At 44.4% G+C, this 18,694-nt stretch overlaps 1 protein-coding gene across 1 annotated transcript in view; it reads left to right on the top strand.

Moving 5' to 3' along the window:
* The window catches only part of LOC148034240 (mediator of RNA polymerase II transcription subunit 8-like), a 188,855-nt gene that overhangs the window by 158,309 nt on the left and 11,852 nt on the right, over nucleotides 1-18,694 (top strand). Inside the window, exon 11 of the mRNA XM_087679211.1 lies at nucleotides 8,006-8,075. Coding sequence (XP_087535337.1) covers nucleotides 8,006-8,075 — 70 coding nt within the window. The remainder of the gene's footprint in view (nucleotides 1-8,005; nucleotides 8,076-18,694) is intronic.

Below are 18,694 nucleotides of genomic sequence, written 5' to 3'. Positions count from 1 at the left end.
GATTCCTCTACTTGTCACAGAGGGAGTATATTCATTAAGTCCTTTAGCGGTTCCGCATGCAGGACGTAAAGCCTATTAGTTGTCCATTGCTTTCTTATGTGAAGGTATCACATGTCGATTGTCCGCAGACAGATGAGCAGAGGGCCGAGATGGGCCAGATTCCTTATGCTTCAGCTGTGGGCAGTTTGATGTATGCCATGATAGCCACTCGTCCAGATATTGCCTTTGTAGTTGGTGTTGTGGTACACTATATGGCTACACCTGGCAGGAAACATTGGGATGCCGTGAAGAGTATCATGAGATACCTGAAGGGCACAACAGATATGTGTATTTGCTATGGCAGCCAGGATACAGGGGTCGTGGGGTACACTGACTCCGATTATGTAGGACATGCAGATAGTAGGAAGTCCACTTCTGGCTATGTATTCACCTATGCTGGAGGTGCTATCTCTTGGATGTCCAGGGTTCAGAAGTGTACGGCTTTGTCTACCACTGAGGCCGAGTATATTGCAGCCACTGAGGCTTGTAAGGAGGCCATACGGCTAGGCCGTCTAGTTGCTGATCTTGGGATTGATGCTATACCTACACTGCATTCAGATTCTATGAGTGCCATTCAGTTGGCTAAGAATCCGGTCTTCCATGCGAAGACGAAACACATTGAGGTGAGGTATCACTTCATACGTGGTGTCGTGGAGGACAAGTCTGTTGACCTTGTCAAGATCTCCACTGACGAGAATCTAGTAGATCTGCTCACGAAAAGCCTCACTACTGAGCGCTTTGCCTTCCTCAGGAGATTGATGGGCGTTGGATGAGATGTTTCCTTTCCTCATCCCTTGTACCTATGTACAGTTGTACTGTCTTTTTTCTTTTCTTCTCTCTCACTGGGGCAGATTCGCCTTTAAGTGGGAGGTTGTTGGGGTAAAGGCGCCTCCGCCGTGCGGCCCCGTGTATTACTACACTGACAGTACCCGCCATTGCACACTGCAGGTAGCGGGCGTCCATCACATCACTTTATTCTTTACATTCATTTTAGTAACTAGTAAATAAAGGAAGGCCCGGTCACACATTGTGACTGTTGGAGTTCCCATTTCTTGTCTCTCTCTTTCTTGCTCTTGCTCTCCCGCCATAGCTCACGTGCAAGCTTCGATCCTTCTCACCTTTCATTCTTGTCCTTGATTCTATTCGGAGGAAACTGACCTATTAGAGCACGGCTCGTCTCTCACTAGTCAGACGAGCCTTTGTGGTTAACCAGGTCCTCCTAGTGACGGCCTGGTACATCGTCTCATGTTGGTGCTTGTCGTCATGTTGCGTAGTGCAGCTTCGCCGCCTAGTGCGGAATTTCCCATAGACCCAGAGTATCAGAGTATGGCCCTCTTGGGCAAGCTTGTTGTTTGCGGTCTCACACCAAGCGGGAAGACTTGGTAGATCTTTTTGCAGGAGGGCCTTTAGGACTGTAGACCGAGGCTTGGCGGTGAGTGAAGGCCGTCCTTTGCCAGGAGGAGATAGACCGTGACGATAGTCTCCCTCTTCAGAGGGATATACCACAGAAATAAATAGATCAGCTCGAGGAATGAGCCTATCTATCTTGTCATCAGGCGTGTGTGTATACGCACGACACCCGAAGACTCTGAAGTGGGAAATGACAGGCCGAGAGCCAAAAAATGCCTCATATGGGGCCTTTTGAGAAAGAGCCGCAGTCGCAGATACCGGTTGAGGATGTACACCGAAATGTTAACAGTCTCGATCCAAAGGCGCTCAGGGAGCTCTGCTAGCATAGAGCGTGCCTTTTCCATGACTGTCCGGTCCCTACGCTGTATGACTCCATTCTAAGAAGGGGAGTTGGTAGAGGTGAGCTAGCGGGAGATGCCATGCTTCTGTAGAAACTCGAAAAACTCGTGGGAGATGAACTCACCACTAGTATTACTCCTCATGCAACCGACACGACGACCAGTCTAGTTATGAACTAGCAGCACTCAAGCAGAAAAATATGTAAAAGCATTTGACTTATGCTTGAGAAAGTACACCCACATATATCTGGAATGATCATCCACAATCAAAAAGTACAGCGCACTGTTCAAGGTGGCAGTGGATGTCGGTTCACAAAGATAAACATGAATCAATCTAAGAGGCGCCTCAGTATGATGTGAGGTTTGCTGAGGGAATGGGGTACGATGCTGCTTCCCGAGCTGACATGCTTTACAAGCATCTCGAACTAGCTTTAGGCGTGAAAGGCTCTTAACTAGCTCACGACGTGACAACTCATAAAGAGAGTCATAACCAAGATGCCCCAAGCGAAAATGCCAAAGGCACTCATTGTTCATAGGCTTTCGAGATGTGGCTAAGGCTTGAAAGCTATGGAACACGGAACCCTCAGCTGTCGGCTCGGTCAGAAAATGTGCCATGTAGTATAGGCCATTAGGTAGCGCCTCACCGTGAACAATCATTAAACTAGTTTGAGAGTCAAGGACCTCGACTGTGGTTGCTGTAAAGAAGATTGCTCGCCCCAACCGGCAAAGTCGCTAAACAGATAACAAGTTCACCCCAAGCTGAGGGACATGATATACATTGTCTAGCAAAGCCAGATCCGGACCCTTGTCAGTGGCGAAATTGACGCAACCTTGAGCTTGAATCTTGACCGAGGAGCTGTTTCCTACACGGACCCGTCCGGTTGGATAGGCTCGAGAACGGAAAATGCCCTCTATAGGAGTTATATGATGTGTAGCTTTGCTGTCCACAATCCAAACAGGAGTTGAAGTGCTCGGCTGTGTGACGAGTGGGCCTCTAGCGTAACCTCATCAGGAGGCAACTCACAGATGTGGACGAGACTCGCATCTGATGTCTCTATGGAGACGATGTGGGCCTCTGCAGACTAGTCAGATAAGCCCTTTGGAGTTTAGAACGTTGTCGATTGAGATGGCTGAGCAGTGGCAGTATGAGTCTAACCTTTAAATTGCCCCTTGCCATCACCTTGCCTCCCTTGCTAGGGGTTACTCGATTGAGAGGCGGGGGTCTGTGACTTAGGTTTTTGTGTTGTGCCTTTGGCCTTCGATCGACACTCATTGTCAAAATGACCAGTCTTTTGACAATGTTGACAATACTTTGATCGACACTCGTCGTCAAAATGGCCAGCCTTTTGACAATGTTGAGAATACCTATTCTTTTTAGGTACATTCTGCCATCCAGGTTTGAGAGATTGGAATGTTCCTTGTGATTTCCTGGATGGATTTTGCTTTTGATTTTGATTTTAAGTGGAGGTTTGCTTTTGTTTTCCTTCCCTTGTTGCCCTTTTTAAGAATGAGCAGCAAGAGTCTCCTCTGAAGAGGAATTCATATGAATTTGATTAAACAACCATGCGTAACGCAACAACTAACACTCAAATTCATTGAATGTAGGCATGGTAGGCTTTGAAACTATAACGTCCACAAAATTGAAATATTTCCTAGGGAGTTTATTTAGAAACAATGTGACCTGATCGTCAGAGGACTTGGCAGTCCGTGTAGTGGAGAATTCAGCAAGAAGACACCGATACTCAGCCAACTTGACTTTCAAGTCATCCCGATCAGTGATTTTGAAAAGCTGGAGCTCATGGTCAAGATTGATACGACACGTCCTATCTCGAGCCGCACAGTGATCAATCAAGTATGCCCATTGCTCAGACACTAAGTCAAAATGTTGAAGCTGAGAATGAAACTCAGGCAATAAGCCCTGCATCAGCTCGACAATAGTGGAGGCATTCCTAGCCTTCCATAAGCGGACAACCTCGTATGGGACAAGTGCGGGATCAGGTTGGGGTTCCAGCCCGTGCACAAGATCCCATAGGTTCTGGGAGTCAAGGACATGTCTTATTAACTTCGAGCACGTGGTAAAGTTATTGTTAAAATGAGTATTGTCATTAAATGTATGCTTGGCTGAAGATGAGCTAGAACCATGAGGTGTCGGGTAGGTGGGGTAAGATGGATGTGGGGGATAAGATGGTGGAGGTGGATATGTCTGATAGATAGGAGGGGTTAGAGGTGGATAGGTAGAAGTAGGTTGTGAGTGCCCAATGAGTGCCAATTGAGGCGGAGGCACTGGAATATGAATATTTCCATAAGGTGCTGGTGCAGGTGGAGGCATTGGGACACGGAAGCCCTGTCCAAAGCTAGGTTGGGGCACAGCAGTATGACGAGAAGGTCCACTAGGTAAACCCATGAAGACAAATTGTGGAGTCAACTGATCCACACTTGGGAGAGATTAGGGGGGATACCGAGGTTGTAAGAATTCCGAAAATGTGTATGAAGTAGGTGGAACACCACCCAGTTAAGGGAAGGATGAGATCCTAAAGGATGTGCCTATGTTTCCATAAACCCCCGGTGTGATGTGCAGTGCAACATGAGGTGTGTGAAATGGAATGTAAATGGTGTGAATGGAAGTGGAGAAGCAACAGAAAAATGTGGTGGAATGGGTGGGTTTGGAAAATGTGATGTGTGAGGTGTAGATGCATTTTGTTTATTTTTATCATTTAATGATTGAAAATGAAAATGTGAAGATGATGATGCACCATGCAATGAAGAAACCAAATTCATTCTGATTTTGTGAAGTAGACAGAAAAGAAGGAAGGTTAGAAGAAAAGGTACCTAGCTTTTTGTTATAATCCCCACGATGTGTGTTAACATACAAGAATTGGTCCTCAAGAGGACCTTTTCCGTAGTCAACGGACCAGACATTTTTCTTCCACATGATCTCTTTTAGAATATTGCAAAGTAGAAGATGTAAAAAGAAGAAGAAACAAAGATGATACTAAAGTACCTTGCACCCGAGTGGATAGAAGAGGATGAAAGAAAGAAAGATATATTAACGTCTACATAAGGCCAATGTGACCTATGAGACAAAATTCAGAGTACATCCATGTCTAAGGTCATCTCATCAGTAAGGTAAAGATAACATTACAAATAAGTGGGTGGCTTATGAAACAATACTGAAAATAACTATATGGTGGGACTATACTAGGGTTGAACCATGTGTAGTGTTGTTCCATCAATAGAAAAGAAAAGGAAAGAAAAGGAGAACCAGATCTGATAGAGCCATGTACAAAAAGTGTGGTAGAGACTATGGGCTGTAGTTGATCTCAAGATTTGCACATGATCTCAGCTATGATGCGGTCCCTAGTTGCTTCACTGATATGCCTAGTGGTGAGTCTTCGATGTGTCGTGATAATGGCTTTGATACGACTGTGGTGTGGCCTTCTCGGATGTGGTCTTGGTAGACGGGGTCGTCGTACTCGATGAAGGGAAATGGCTCTATCCAATGTGACTCCACGGCGTGGCGTGTAAAGTGTTTGGCGGGCTGGCTCTGTCTCTGCCAGGTTGGTAGTGTCAATAGGGTCGGCTCTTATGGGCATCCTTGTTTCACTCCTATGGTACTATCAATCCTCTCTAATAGCCCCCCAGGTACTCGTACATGACTTGTCACCGCCTCATATAATGTATAGACACCCCATCGTGTACCCTCTAGTGCTCCAATGTCCTGCAATCTCTGCATGATGCGTCTTGACAGCCCTGTAACATCATCAGATTTACAGGCAACATTTGAAGAGAGAAATCCATGCATACCTTCATTTAGAAGCTTTTCATGAAGGGCAATCTTTCGATCAAGCTCCTCAATCTTCTTTCGTCTATAAGCTATGACCAGTTTGTATTCTTCAGAGGTCAACTTGCCTAGCTTTTTTTTCCATGTAATTAGAAGTGTCTTCCACCATGTCGGAACTTTGTGGAGCAAGCTAATCGGCCCAGTCTCGCTCGGTTCTTGGCATAGTTGGTTTTGGAGACGGAATCGGTGTTGTTGTGTTCGAAGTCATTTGAATCTACTGTTGTTCTTGCTTCTTGTGTAGAGCTTTTAGATCAAAGGCCTAGGTTTCTCAGAGAGTACCAGGCTCTGATACCATGTAAAGAAATGCCCTAATACAAAAACATAAACAAAAATTGTACGACAAAGCACAGACTGATAAAAAAACACAGTTAGGGTTAGGGTAACATAGAGACAATGAACACAGTGTATGAATGAAGTGATATGACTATTAAATATACGATACTCATGCAGCAAACACACTATGTAGTGAATGAATACTGTACCTTAAACTCCTGTATCTCAAGGATCAAGGCAAGGGTAATGAGCTGGAGAGTGTGCCGTACTTTGAACAGATCCCGAATCATAGCAAGGTAGCCTCCGGATGTTGAACACTAGCAAATGCAGGAGAGAAGCTGGATCTGATGCAGATAGTAGTGAGGAGAGAGAAAGACTAAAAACGCAGTCATGACAGCTTGCAGGAGAGAGAGAGACTAAAAATGCAAGCAGGTGGTGAGAGAAAGACTAAAAACGCAGGCAACAAGACTGTGATGATGTGGTAGGTTGTACAGTAGCAGGTCTGCACAGGAACAGCAGTCGCCTGGTTGGAATCAGCTCCAAACTGCGTGAAGAGGGCTGGAAATCAGGCGCCAACTGATGGAGGCAACAATGGACAGCTTCGGCTGAGATGTCCTCCGCGAACGGGGTGTGGGCAGCAGGCTGAAACACCTAAAAAACGAGATTGTAGATTGAATTGCAGCATACGTATTTATAGAAAGTTTGGGCCCTCCCAAGTGGGTTTGTGCTTATGGGACACACAAACTCTCTAGGATCACGTTTCTTTTAAATAAACAAGGTTTCTTTATTAATTAAGCATGTTTTGGGATTGTTTAAGTAAAGCTAATGCATTTTTAGCTCAACAGCATGGAGGAGCGTGTAGCTATTGTCATGTTGTGTTTGCCATCGAAGAGGTTGAGATTTGAGGACTACTGAAGACCATCCTAGTTGTGGAGTAGGTGGGGTGTTGCTTGTGGCTTGTGGATAGGTTGAAGTTATGATTCGACTCCCTATTGTATGTGTGGTTAGAGCTTTGGAATTGTTGTTGTGGTTCATGGTGTTTGAAGGCAAGGCAGTGTTTTTGGAGGTATGGAGAGTTGGAGCTGCTGGTTGAAGTTAGAGGACTCCCCAAGAGGTGCTCTTGGAGCCTTGACAATGTACTTGCCTATGTGCTACGGGTGTTGAGGAGATTTACATGTGCTGATGTTGTTGATTTGCAAGCCTTGGGTGGATAGCTGTTTCTTTCTGAAGGGCTATGAGTATGAGGGAGCTATTATGTGTGATGTGGAGAGTGTGTTTGTATTCACAACATCGGATGCTTTGTCTACTCCATTGAAGTATCCTCATGGTGTACTTGCTGTCAAGTTTATTAACAAACAGTTGTAAGTAGACACACCCTTATACACCATGTTCTACAAGAGTTCATCATCTTCGGTGATGCTAAACCCTGCTTGAAGCCACAAGAGGGGTTATAATTGCATGTATCTATTTTTTTATTTATAGACTAGCCTATTTCTATGATTCTTTTGTCTCGGTGCATTGGGTAGTTTTTGTTGGGATTGATGTTTTAGTGGGTATGACTATCTAAGGCTGTGTATTTGTTCTCGTTTCTTTTTAGCTTCACAATGCTTGGTGGGTTTTCCACCAAGATTATGAAGAGAAAGCAAGGTAATTGGCCAGCTGAGTGAGTGGTTCAAATCCCCCTAATATGGTAGTCAAATATGTCTGACTGCTATTGTATCCCTTTTGCTGAGAAGATGAGTTGAGTATAGTAGTATCTACATACAGGAAATAGTACCATTGCATGTGTTTTTGCATGAATTTTCAGCTGAATGTTTGGAGGCATAGAAAATAAACATCATCAAGGACAATGCAACTTTTTGTCAGCTGTGCTGCTAAAGCTCTAGCCTTGATAATTGTGTGCAAGTAGTTTGCCAAATTTGAGCTAATGAAATAAGAATTAGAGGTGTGTAGCTCTGTTCTTCTCACAATCTCATGAAATTGTTAAATCTCTGTCATATGCAATTTTGGTCTTTTTAAAATTCTAATCACAATTTTTGGGATTTGAGCTTTGGAGTGTTCAATTTTTGCATTAACACATCTTCTTTGGTTGATACTTTAAAAGCATGGAGTTGGGATGGGTGCTACCGGACAAGGACAACGAAGTCTACCAGCTCAAATGCTAGCAGATCCAAGTAAGAATCCTGTGGGATCTATCATTTTTGATGTTGTGCATAGAGAAATTTTCAGTGGTGTTATTGTTGATGCGCATGGGTGAGTTCATTCCCTATCTCCTTTGGCATTGCTTATCCAAAAGAAATTTTCTAGATAGACTTTCATAGGAATTGTGTGTCAGACTTTCTGCACAGAGATCTGGGAAATTCTTTTGGCTGTTTGGCATTTTTTCTCCTAGACATTTTGGGCAGTTCATAGTTTTCAACTGGTTGAGATTTGGGTTTTTGGACCATCTAGACTCAAAGGAATCATGAATTCATGGGCTTTCAGTAATTGCAGGCCTGCAACTACTTTCAACATTCACTGCAGCAATATTTGTTCTCTTTTTCCTTGGGTTAGGAGTGCCTTGCATGACCTCACCCGACATATCCGTTTCATGCTATGGAAAAAAGGATTTGGTGCATGCTTGTATTTCTAGGATTTTCTAGAGCCATGTCTGTACTCCAAAGGACTTGGGTGGTGGGGCTGAGTTGCAGGTTGAGACTCACACGGTTGCTCTTTGCTGGTCACTATTCCAAGCCATGTTTATAGGTCATCAGCCTTGGGTCTTTGTTGCTTGCTTTTTTCTTTGAAAGACAGCGGAGTTTTGCATGGTAGTGCTAAAATTCAGGGTTCTTGTTGGCACATACTCAATGACTCCCCGCTCTTAGTTTCATCTTCTCTTTTATTGACCCATTGGATATGCTTCTGGAAGAGAGTCCTTCAAATGGTGACTTAGCATCCACCAAAGGATAAATTACATACTAATTCCATGCAATTGGAATTACTAGCTATATCTCACTTGCTCTCATGGAAAACGAAACAAGAAGATTGTTCCAAGTTCAACTATATGGCGTGGCAGGGCCTCATTTCTACTACAGATGCAACCTTGATGAGTTGTAGCATGCTCATGTCTTGCCACAGAGCCAAACAGGTTTTCTATATTCCTCACGGATAGTTTGATTTTTGGGACATGGTCTCTTGGCTTTTGCAGGTTTGCCACTGAAACCAGCCTTCCTTCCATGGAGAAGCGGTAATAACCTGATTATAACTTAATTATAGCAAACAATAATTAATGAAATGCTGAAACACAAACATTTACCAATCAATCTTCGAGATTGGACACCCTATTGGCCCCAAAACTAACACCCCTTTTGGTATTTCTTTATATTTAATAACAATTGAATTCATATACAAATGGGATTCCTTCAATCCCCTTTGCAATCCAAAAGCCCCTTGTTGTCAATAATGACAATAAGTCTTCAAATTGATTTGCCCCTTGATTTGCTCAGGCAATTGGCCTTCACTAACTCCTTAGGATATGAAAGTTTTCCCAAATTTGAATGTTGGCTGGTCCCTCACCTCAATCTTGCTGAGAATTAATTCTTAGCCTTGAAAATTCAAGTCTTGAGGCTTCTTTCAAACCCTAATTTTTGCTGTAAATTAGGATTTACAGCAAAGAAAATACAATTTCTCAACATCTAGGAATTAGAATTTTGAGATTTTTGGAGAAAGGCTGGGAAATGGTTGGAGAATGAGAGAGAATGCTAAATAGAGAGAAATTCAAAACTTTTATTGCGAGAAAATGAAAGAAAACAATTGCTGCCCTATCTAGATAGCCATGAAAGCTGTCTCTATTGATGGAACACACCGAAAATGATGTTTACTTGGCTGAAACGGCCCTCAAATTGCCGTCACATACTACTGTAGTCTCTTCAAGGTGTGTTTCCAGCTCTCGGCACTCTCTTGCTGATTGGAAATGGCTGATCAACTATTGTAGCAGCTATGGCAGCCTTCTTTCTCTCTCTCTCAGCTTGCACTATGATGGCTCTGATTGACCGGGATGTACTGATACGGATGTATGCCATGAGCAATGTATTGACTGACTGATAGTGAATTTGTCTTAAGCACAACACTGAGTCTGTTCCCAGCAGGGGGTCTACTTGCTTGGCATTGAGTGGATGTCTTAGATTGGTAGATGGCAGAGACTATTGAAAGAGAAACCAATGGACATGAGACCGAACTTGACACACAACCAATTGGATTGATCATAGGAGGCATTGCATAAGTGGGGCGGTACAAGACTCCAACCAAGGATGAAAAGTTTTACTATAGACAAAATAGAATAAGAGCTTGTGAAAATGCCACTTTCACAAGTGCTAAGCGATGGACAAAGATGCAAAGGCTGATTGCAACAACCGTCTTGGATGACGTGAAAGCCCTCATAAGAGATGAGATTGCAGCAATATGTATGCCAATGATTGACAAGGTGACAAGTGACATGAATGCAATGCAGAAAACATGGGGAAAGGAATTAAATGCTAAAATGGATGCAAACCCGAAAGCATTTATGAAGGTGTGGGGCATGTGAAGGAAACTGCTAGGGTTTGCACTGAGGACACACAGAGTATACGACCACGATAGAAACACAAAGAGACAGACACAGACACAGAGGGCAAAACTCAAACCCTAAACGCAAAACTCAAAACTCAAACACAAAAACTCAAACACAAGCAGATAAAGGGAGAGAGAGAACACAAGTCTGAAGTGGATGAATGCTGTAAATGAATGTAAGAGTGTACAGTGTGCTCAAGGGCAGAGCAATATGGGAGTGTGACGTCCACCGAAGACGGATCCGAAGTCTGTGACCACCAGTCGGAGTGTAGGAGTGCTGAATAGTGAATGGCAGCAGGCTGGTCACCAAAATGCAATAGTCTGGAGGTTGAAAACTGGTAAACGCAGCAGTGTACCACCCATTGGAGGTTGGAAACTGTGCACAGTCTGCTGTAAACAGTAGGCTGAAACAGTGTTTGAGAGTGTCAAGGCCTGCAATGCTGAAAACACATGCTGGCTAACCCTGGAGATGATGGACAGCAGGCTAAACAACAGTCTAGGATAGTCTGGAGCAGTCGGCAGCAGTTGAGAGCTGTCGCCTACAGCAATGGACAGGCTGAAGATAATGTGGCTGCAGTCGATGATGGCTAGACAACAGATGGAGGCGGGCTACAGATTGGAAATTGGGCGCCAATAGTAGCAGAGGGTGTGTGGGCTGGTGTAACATGCAAACAAGGATGATCACTGAATGGGAGCAACCTGTCTATTTATAGATGTGGAAGGGCGTTCCAAAAACTAGGGTTTCCACTAAACTCTTTCGAACCACTCCTTGTTTTAGGGTTTCCACTGAACTCTCTCGAACCGCTCCCTGTTTTAGGGTTTTACTCTAAAAGAGTATTTTTAGTGTGTTTTGGGACTGTTTAAGAGGCTAATCAGCAAGTAATGCGTATTTTAGCTCAACACTCCCTCTCAGGCCCAAAACTGAGTTGAAAGGTTAGGCCAATCATTGTGATGTTTATATACCCCAAGGCATCCCACCCCTAAGCAGCCAAGGCATTGGACAAAGGGTGCACGCTGGGTGCCCAGTGGCCTACCAAGACTACAGAGGCGATTGTTATCTTACCAAGGGAATCCAAGTAGTTACCCCAAAGAGAACAAGGCATCGGACAAAGGGTGTACGCGGCTGCCCAATGGCCTACCAAGCCCTATAAAGGTAGATGGAACTACATGGAATGCTTTTTTTTTTGGTTGAATAAGTGAAGTAAATTTGATTGGATGCAGCCGATTGAGTAAAAGTGACCCAGAAGACAGGAGTGGGGAGGGTACACCTAACACATCACAAAACAATACAAGCTAACCCATCCACTCAAGGTGTCGATGACGAGGAAAAATAGATGATGAGGTATCCATGTGATGAAGAAGGATGGTGGTGTGGTAACAACAAGCGCCGGTGGAAACAACTTAGGATCCGTGCAAGTGGTGCTCTGCATAATGAGATGCAAAGTATGCTACATGTTAAAGAATGCTCATGCAGCAGGTGCCACTTGGGCAGTGTTTCTCATGGGGAAATTGTTCACTTGCCCAAGCACCCTAGTACAAGGATGATGTAATCATGCAATGCAAAGGGTAAGGTACAACAGGGGGAAGAAGCCGATGTCAAAGACAAAGTGGTGAAGCTTATAGAATATCAAGAAGGCTAGGAACCCCCTCTCAACTTGGATGTAGATGCCGAAGAAGGAAGAGGAGCCTGATGTCGGTCTTCATATGGTGCCGAGAACCATAAGGAATGAAAGAAGATAAAGTGGATGAAGCACCCCGCTAGAAGAGCAAGATAGAAGTCACCGCCATGATAGCATTGAGAGAGATGCTGCACGATCCACCTTGGGAGGGGAAATTGCCATGCTGGAAGAAGAGCAAGTACTTCTAGGATGATGAAACCATTAAAGGAACGGTGCGCATCCCCATGTCTCTAGCCTAGGGAGGACCAAAGCAATCTGTAAGTGAGCCCTACACTGAAAGACAAAACCTTGCAAAAGAGACGAGAATCTACAAACATAGAGGTTAGTGGTAAGATGCTCCAAAGCAAAACATAACAGAAAGAAAATCTAACTCAAAATAAATGCAATGAATGTGCATGTATGTGAGGAAATGCAGCGGAAGACAAAAAAATGGATAAACCAAGGATAATGAATCCTATGGGCCCAACTCTAAGAGTGCGAAAAATGAATGCTAGATTGACCTAGGGTATCCGAAAGGACCTAGAGGCATGCGAGTCAAAGAAGGTGGTTACCATCGCGTATGTCCAGTAGCTGGGCTTTGCCAAGGGAACGCCTGACGAGGTGGAGAGGAAGGTGAGATGGATGCATGAAGTGCAAAGGGATCTGTGTTGGGTATTTTACTCACGCCTTACTTACGCCTACGCTCATATGGGAGTGTCGGTGATCAGTAGGACACTGGGGCACTTTTTACTCTCGGTAGGAGAGGTTTTTTCCCCCAAAATTATGGTCTTATTATCGTATGTACTTATGTGCTTATGTTACACACATTTAGGCACTTAGTGTGTGTCGGGTGTGAACACCCCCCTACAACCCTAAGGTTTAAGGGTTGTACTTTGTACTTTCAGATTACACTCATTCAGTCTATTCTCTTGGGTGTCGTGCTTCAACTCTGTCTCTCTCACTCTCACACTGTCTACTGAATCCCAGCTGTACCTTGATCCTCTGTTCTCACATTTGGTATCAGAGCTCAGCTCTGAACTCAGCTTCTGCAGCACACGCCAGTCCTGCTTCAGCGTCAGACGTCACGTCAGCACAGGTACAACCTGTCGTCAGTTCTGTCAACAGTCAGGCGCTGTTCCACAGAGCTACCTCAGCACAGTACAGCTCGTCGCCAGCCTCCACCAGTACCCTGCCCGTCAACAGTCGTCCAGGTCAGCAGTTGTAGTCGTCTGTCAGCAGCTCGCGAGAGCACCAGCAATCCGCCTCAATCCGCCAGGGCCCGTTTCCTGCAAACGAGCTTGCACTGCGCTCGTGACCACGAACTGCTCTCAGACCTGCATCAGAGTCGCAGCCCGCCTGACGACCAGCGACCAGCGACACGTCACGTCAGCACGCGCGCTGTTCGACAGCGCAGTTTTCGACAGTCCTGCCCGCCGTTTTTGACCACGTGCAGCCCGCCTGCCCATCGCGACTGGTCAGCCCGTCTGACGACCTGCTCCCGCCTGCGTACAGGTAAAATTTTCAAAATTATTGTTATTCCAGCCCAGAATAAAATTCTGGAAGCGGCGGTTCACACGCGGTTGGCACAGATCTACTGGAAAAGTAAATTTCATGCAAATTTCTGGACTGAATGGTCAGAAATTTTGGGGCTTTTGTGTATTTGGAGGACAGATGCATTTAAACTGCTGATACAGTCACAGAACGACTGTTTTTGACAGAGATTTTGGCAGAAATTTTGGGGATTTATTCATAACAATGTTGCACTGTACTGTTTGCACCTTGGGAAGCATGCAGTAAAGGACAGTTTTCTGACAGAGTACGCCCTTGCACATCAATTGCAGAAAAGTATTTGCTGCAATTTCTGGAAATTTGTAGATTTCCAGTTCAAACTGCTTTGACATTGCTCATATTGTCTTTGGAAATTTGTCATCATGGCAAATCAGGGAGGTGATGTTTTTACGTATGTATCCAAAGAGGACAGACTGGACGGAAACAACTATTCCCTTTGGTCATTTATGATGAAAAATGTATTAGTGGCCAAGAATTTATGGGATTATGTCAGTGGAGAGGAAACTCGGCCGGGAGTTGTAGCTCCCGCTACTCCTCCTCCCCATGGCGCACGTGGACAACGGGGACCTCAGCCCGCTCCACCTCAGCCACTTCCTCCAAGAACTACAACTCAAAAAGCTTGGGATACCCGTGATGCACAGGCCTTGTCGCTGATTGCTTTGGCAGTTCAGCGGTCCATCATACCTCATATCCGTTCGGCATCTTCTTCACGAGATGCATGGTTGACTTTGGAGCATATGTTTGCAGGAAAAAATGAGACACGGATCTCTTTCTTGAAGAAAGAGTTGGAAACTCTGAAGATGCATGAAGGTGATTCTATGCAGGATCACTTAAACAAGATTCAGGACTTGAGGGAGCAACTCATGAATGTAGATGAATATTTTTCAGATGCACAGTTGATATCCACTACCTTGAATTCCCTACCTCCTTCGTACTTGTCTTTTCATACTGCATTGAACCTCACAATGAGGATTGCTGAGCACCCACTCACTTTTATTCAGTTGGTTAGCTTGCTTCTAGAGGAGGAGCAAACACGGAAAAATAGTGGTGTGGATGCTATAGTCTCTGAGCAGGCTTTTGTGGCACGACAGAAAGGCAAGAACAGCAATGTGAAAAATGCTCCACAGAGTTCTGGCACTTCGGGCACATCGCAGAATCAATCACAAGGGGGGATGCAAGCAAAGAAAGGAAAATGTCATTATTGTAAGAAGCCCGGCCACTATATCACTGAGTGCAGAAAGCGCATTGCCAAAGAGAAGAAAAAGGAGTCAGGAATGTCTGTTTCTACTACTCCTTCCACTGCTAGTGAGTCCACGTCCTTTGTTGTGGACAGGGACTATTGTTTTTACACTTGCAGTTATGACATCTCTTGGGCCGATAGAGCACTTAGCTCTACAGAGGATGCTGACACTTGGTTCTTTGACAGTGGTGCTTCTAGACATATCACATCTCGCAGAGATTTGTTTGCTTTAGTTAGTGCACCTCCCGTTGGGAAATCGGTACAGTGTGCCAATAATGCATCATACCCTGTTCGTGGTATTGGGGAGATTCAGCTCACAGCCATTGATGGCTCTATTCTCCGCCTGCAGGATGCTTTGTTTGTGCCTGGAATAAAGAAGAATTTGCTTTCTATTTCTTCTTTGGCACGTTGTGATATGCAGGTCACTTTTGATGATGACCGTTGCATGGTTCGAGAAAAAGAATGCATGACATTGGTCTTGACAGGATCTTTGTGCCATGGTTTATATGAGTTGGATGCTCTTTCAGTAGATCAGTCAGCATACTTGACATCCACTCTTACTCCTGCTATGATACAGGCGCAGTTATGGCATGCTCGTTTAGGGCATGTAAACTTTGGCAGCTTGATGCTTTTACAGCGTACTCAGATGCTGGATGGCTTACCTCTCTTGGAGAGACCTCCTGAGCACTTATGCGAGGGATGCATTTTGGGGAAAATGCATCGTTTCTCATTTCCTCGTGATGTTGCTTTCAGGGCAACAACCAGATTGGAGTTGGTGCATTCAGATGTTTGTGGGCCTATGCAGACCATGTCATTGGGTGGTTGTTATTATTTTGTGACATTCATTGATGACTTCACACATTTTTGCTGGGTCTATTGTTTGAAAAAGAAGTCAGAAGTGTATGATGCATTTTTGGCTTTCAGTGCACTTGTTGAAAACCAATCTGGATGCCACATTAAGACTCTCCGTTCGGACCGAGGGGGGGAATACATGTCCTCTATGCTGAATTCTTTTTTGCAGCAGAAGGGCATAGTACATCAGTATACTACAGCTTATACTGCACAGTAGAATGGGGTAGTAGAGAGGAAAAATCGGTCACTCATGGAGATGGCCAGATGTATGCTGAAGGCAAAGAGCTTGCCTCATAGTTTTTGGATGGAAGCAGTCATGTGTGCTTGCCATATTTTGAACAGATGCCCTACCAAAGCCTTGAAGACCATCACACCATTTGAGGCTTGGAACAGCCGCAAACCTTCTGTTGGTCACTTTCGTACCTTTGGGTGTCTTGCCTATGCCCATATTCCACAGGTACTTAGAAGAAAATTGGACAACAAGGCTGTTAAGTGCATTTTTATGGGATATAGCAATGAGAGCAAAGGCTACAGACTCTATGATCCCGTTACTAAGAAGGTTTTTGTCAGCAGGGATGTTGTTTTTGATGAAAAATCAGAATTATCCTTGGCTGGTTTGGACACATATCAGGCTGCCCGTGATGTTTTTGAAGGGCTGCTGCCCATTACTTTTGGTGACTCAGCTGGAGGTTCACAAAATGAACCTAATGTTCAGCCAGCTGCTCCTATGGAAAGTGCAGAAATTCAGCCATTGGCTGATCGGAATACTCGGCATAATGCTGAAACAGAAATTCAGCAAGAGCTTGCACACAGCCAGGATGCTAGACAACTACCTAGATGGTATTTGCAGACTATGCAAGATAGTCCTTTGGATGCACCCATGGCTGGTCGTACTAGAAGGCAAACTCGTTTGCATGATTCAGCACATACTATGGAGTTTATTATGGCAGCAAGTACTTTTGATAATGAAGAGCCTGAATGTTATGAGGATGCACAACACAGTGTGCATTGGAAGGCAGCCATGCAAGCTGAATTAGATTCTATTACTAAGAATCACACGTGGGATTTGGTGTCCTTGCCATTTGGGAAGAAAGCCATTGGAACAAAATGGGTCTACAAATTGAAAAAAAAAGCAAATGGATCCATAGATAAATACAAGGCACAGCTGGTAGCTAAAGGCTACACACAGAAAAAGGGCATTGATTATGAGGAGACATTTGCTCCTACTTTCCGTATGACGACCATCAGGTCTATGATTGCTTTGGCTGCACATTATGGTTGGACAGTTCATCAGCTAGATATCAAGACTGCATTTTTGCATGGGGAACTTCAGGAGGAAGTTTATGTACAGCAGCCCATTGGTTTTGCAGTTGAAGGCTCAGAACATTTGGTATGCAAGCTAAAAAAGGCACTATATGGTTTAAAACAAGCTCCTAGAGCTTGGTATGAAAAGATAGATGCTTTCTTGCTTGGTCAGGGGTTTCTAAACAGTTCATCTGAGTCTACCCTTTACGTATGTAAAGAAGGGGGATCTATGCTGATTTTATGTCTTTATGTTGATGACCTTTTGCTCACTGGAACACATGCTGATCAGATTTCAGCATTCAAACAAAATTTGCAGCAAACTTTTGACATGTCTGACTTGGGAGTTTTGCATTACTACTTGGGCATCCAGTTCATACATACTGCTCGAGGTATTGGGTTATCACAGTCAAGGTATATTGGGCAGCTTTTTGAGAAATTTGGCTTACAGAATTGCAAGCCAGTTTGTACTCCCATGGAACCTGGACTGAAACTGTCATTACATGATGACAGTGATTTGTTTGATATACATACATATGCTCCTGCAGTTGGATGCCTTATCTATCTATGCAATACTAGGCCGGACATACAGTTTGCAGTTTCAGCCTTGAGCAGGTATATGCATCAGCCACGTATGTCACATTGGCAAGCTGTCAAGCGTGTTTTCCGCTACTTGCAGGGTACTCGTTCTCTTGGGTTGCTTTATGCCAAGGGGGGACCCCTGCATTTACATGCTTATAGTGATTCTGATTGGGCTGGTGATTTTGATACACGTCACTCTACTAGTGGCAATTGTTTCTTTCTTGGCACTTCTTGCATTTCTTGGCTTAGCAAGAAACAATCCACTGTTGCCACATCGTCATGTGAAGCTGAATACAAGGCAGCTTTCACCACCACAGTTGAATGCGTATGGCTTAGACGCTTGCTAGCTGATTTGGATGTATTTGTTACTGAGCCTACTCCTTTGTTCACTGACAGTCAGAGTGCCATTGCAGTGGCACGGAACCCAGTGTTTCATGCTCGCACGAAACACATTGAGATTCACTATCACTTTGTCAGAGAGAGGCTACATGCAGGTGATATCAGCCTTGTCTATTGTCCTACCATCAGTAATGTGGCAGACATCTTCACCAAAGCTCTTCCTCGTGACAAATTTGAAGCATTTCGCGATGCTTTAAATTTGATATCCTTTGGTGGCGGATGATCCTTGTACTCTTGATCACTCTTCACTCCAGGGGGGTTTGTTGGGTATTTTACTCACGCCTTACTTACGCCTACGCTCATATGGGAGTGTCGGTGATCAGTAGGACACTGGGGCACTTTTTACTCTCGGTAGGAGAGGTTTTTTCCCCCAGACTTAATGGTCTTATTATTGTATGTACTTATGTGCTTATGTTACACACATTTAGGCACTTAGTGTGTGTCGGGTGTGAACACCCCCCTACAACCCTAAGGTTTAAGGGTTGTACTTTGTACTTTCAGATTACACTCATTCAGTCTATTCTCTTGGGTGTCGTGCTTCAACTCTGTCTCTCTCACTCTCACACTGTCTACTGAATCCCAGCTGTACCTTGATCCTCTGTTC

The sequence above is a fragment of the Lygodium microphyllum genome, chromosome 6 (assembly GCF_053477565.2).
Source record: "Lygodium microphyllum isolate KBCC chromosome 6, Lygodium_microphyllum_v1.1.10, whole genome shotgun sequence".
NCBI lineage: Eukaryota > Viridiplantae > Streptophyta > Polypodiopsida > Schizaeales > Lygodiaceae > Lygodium > Lygodium microphyllum.
This window is presented reverse-complemented; position numbering and strand designations above follow the sequence as displayed.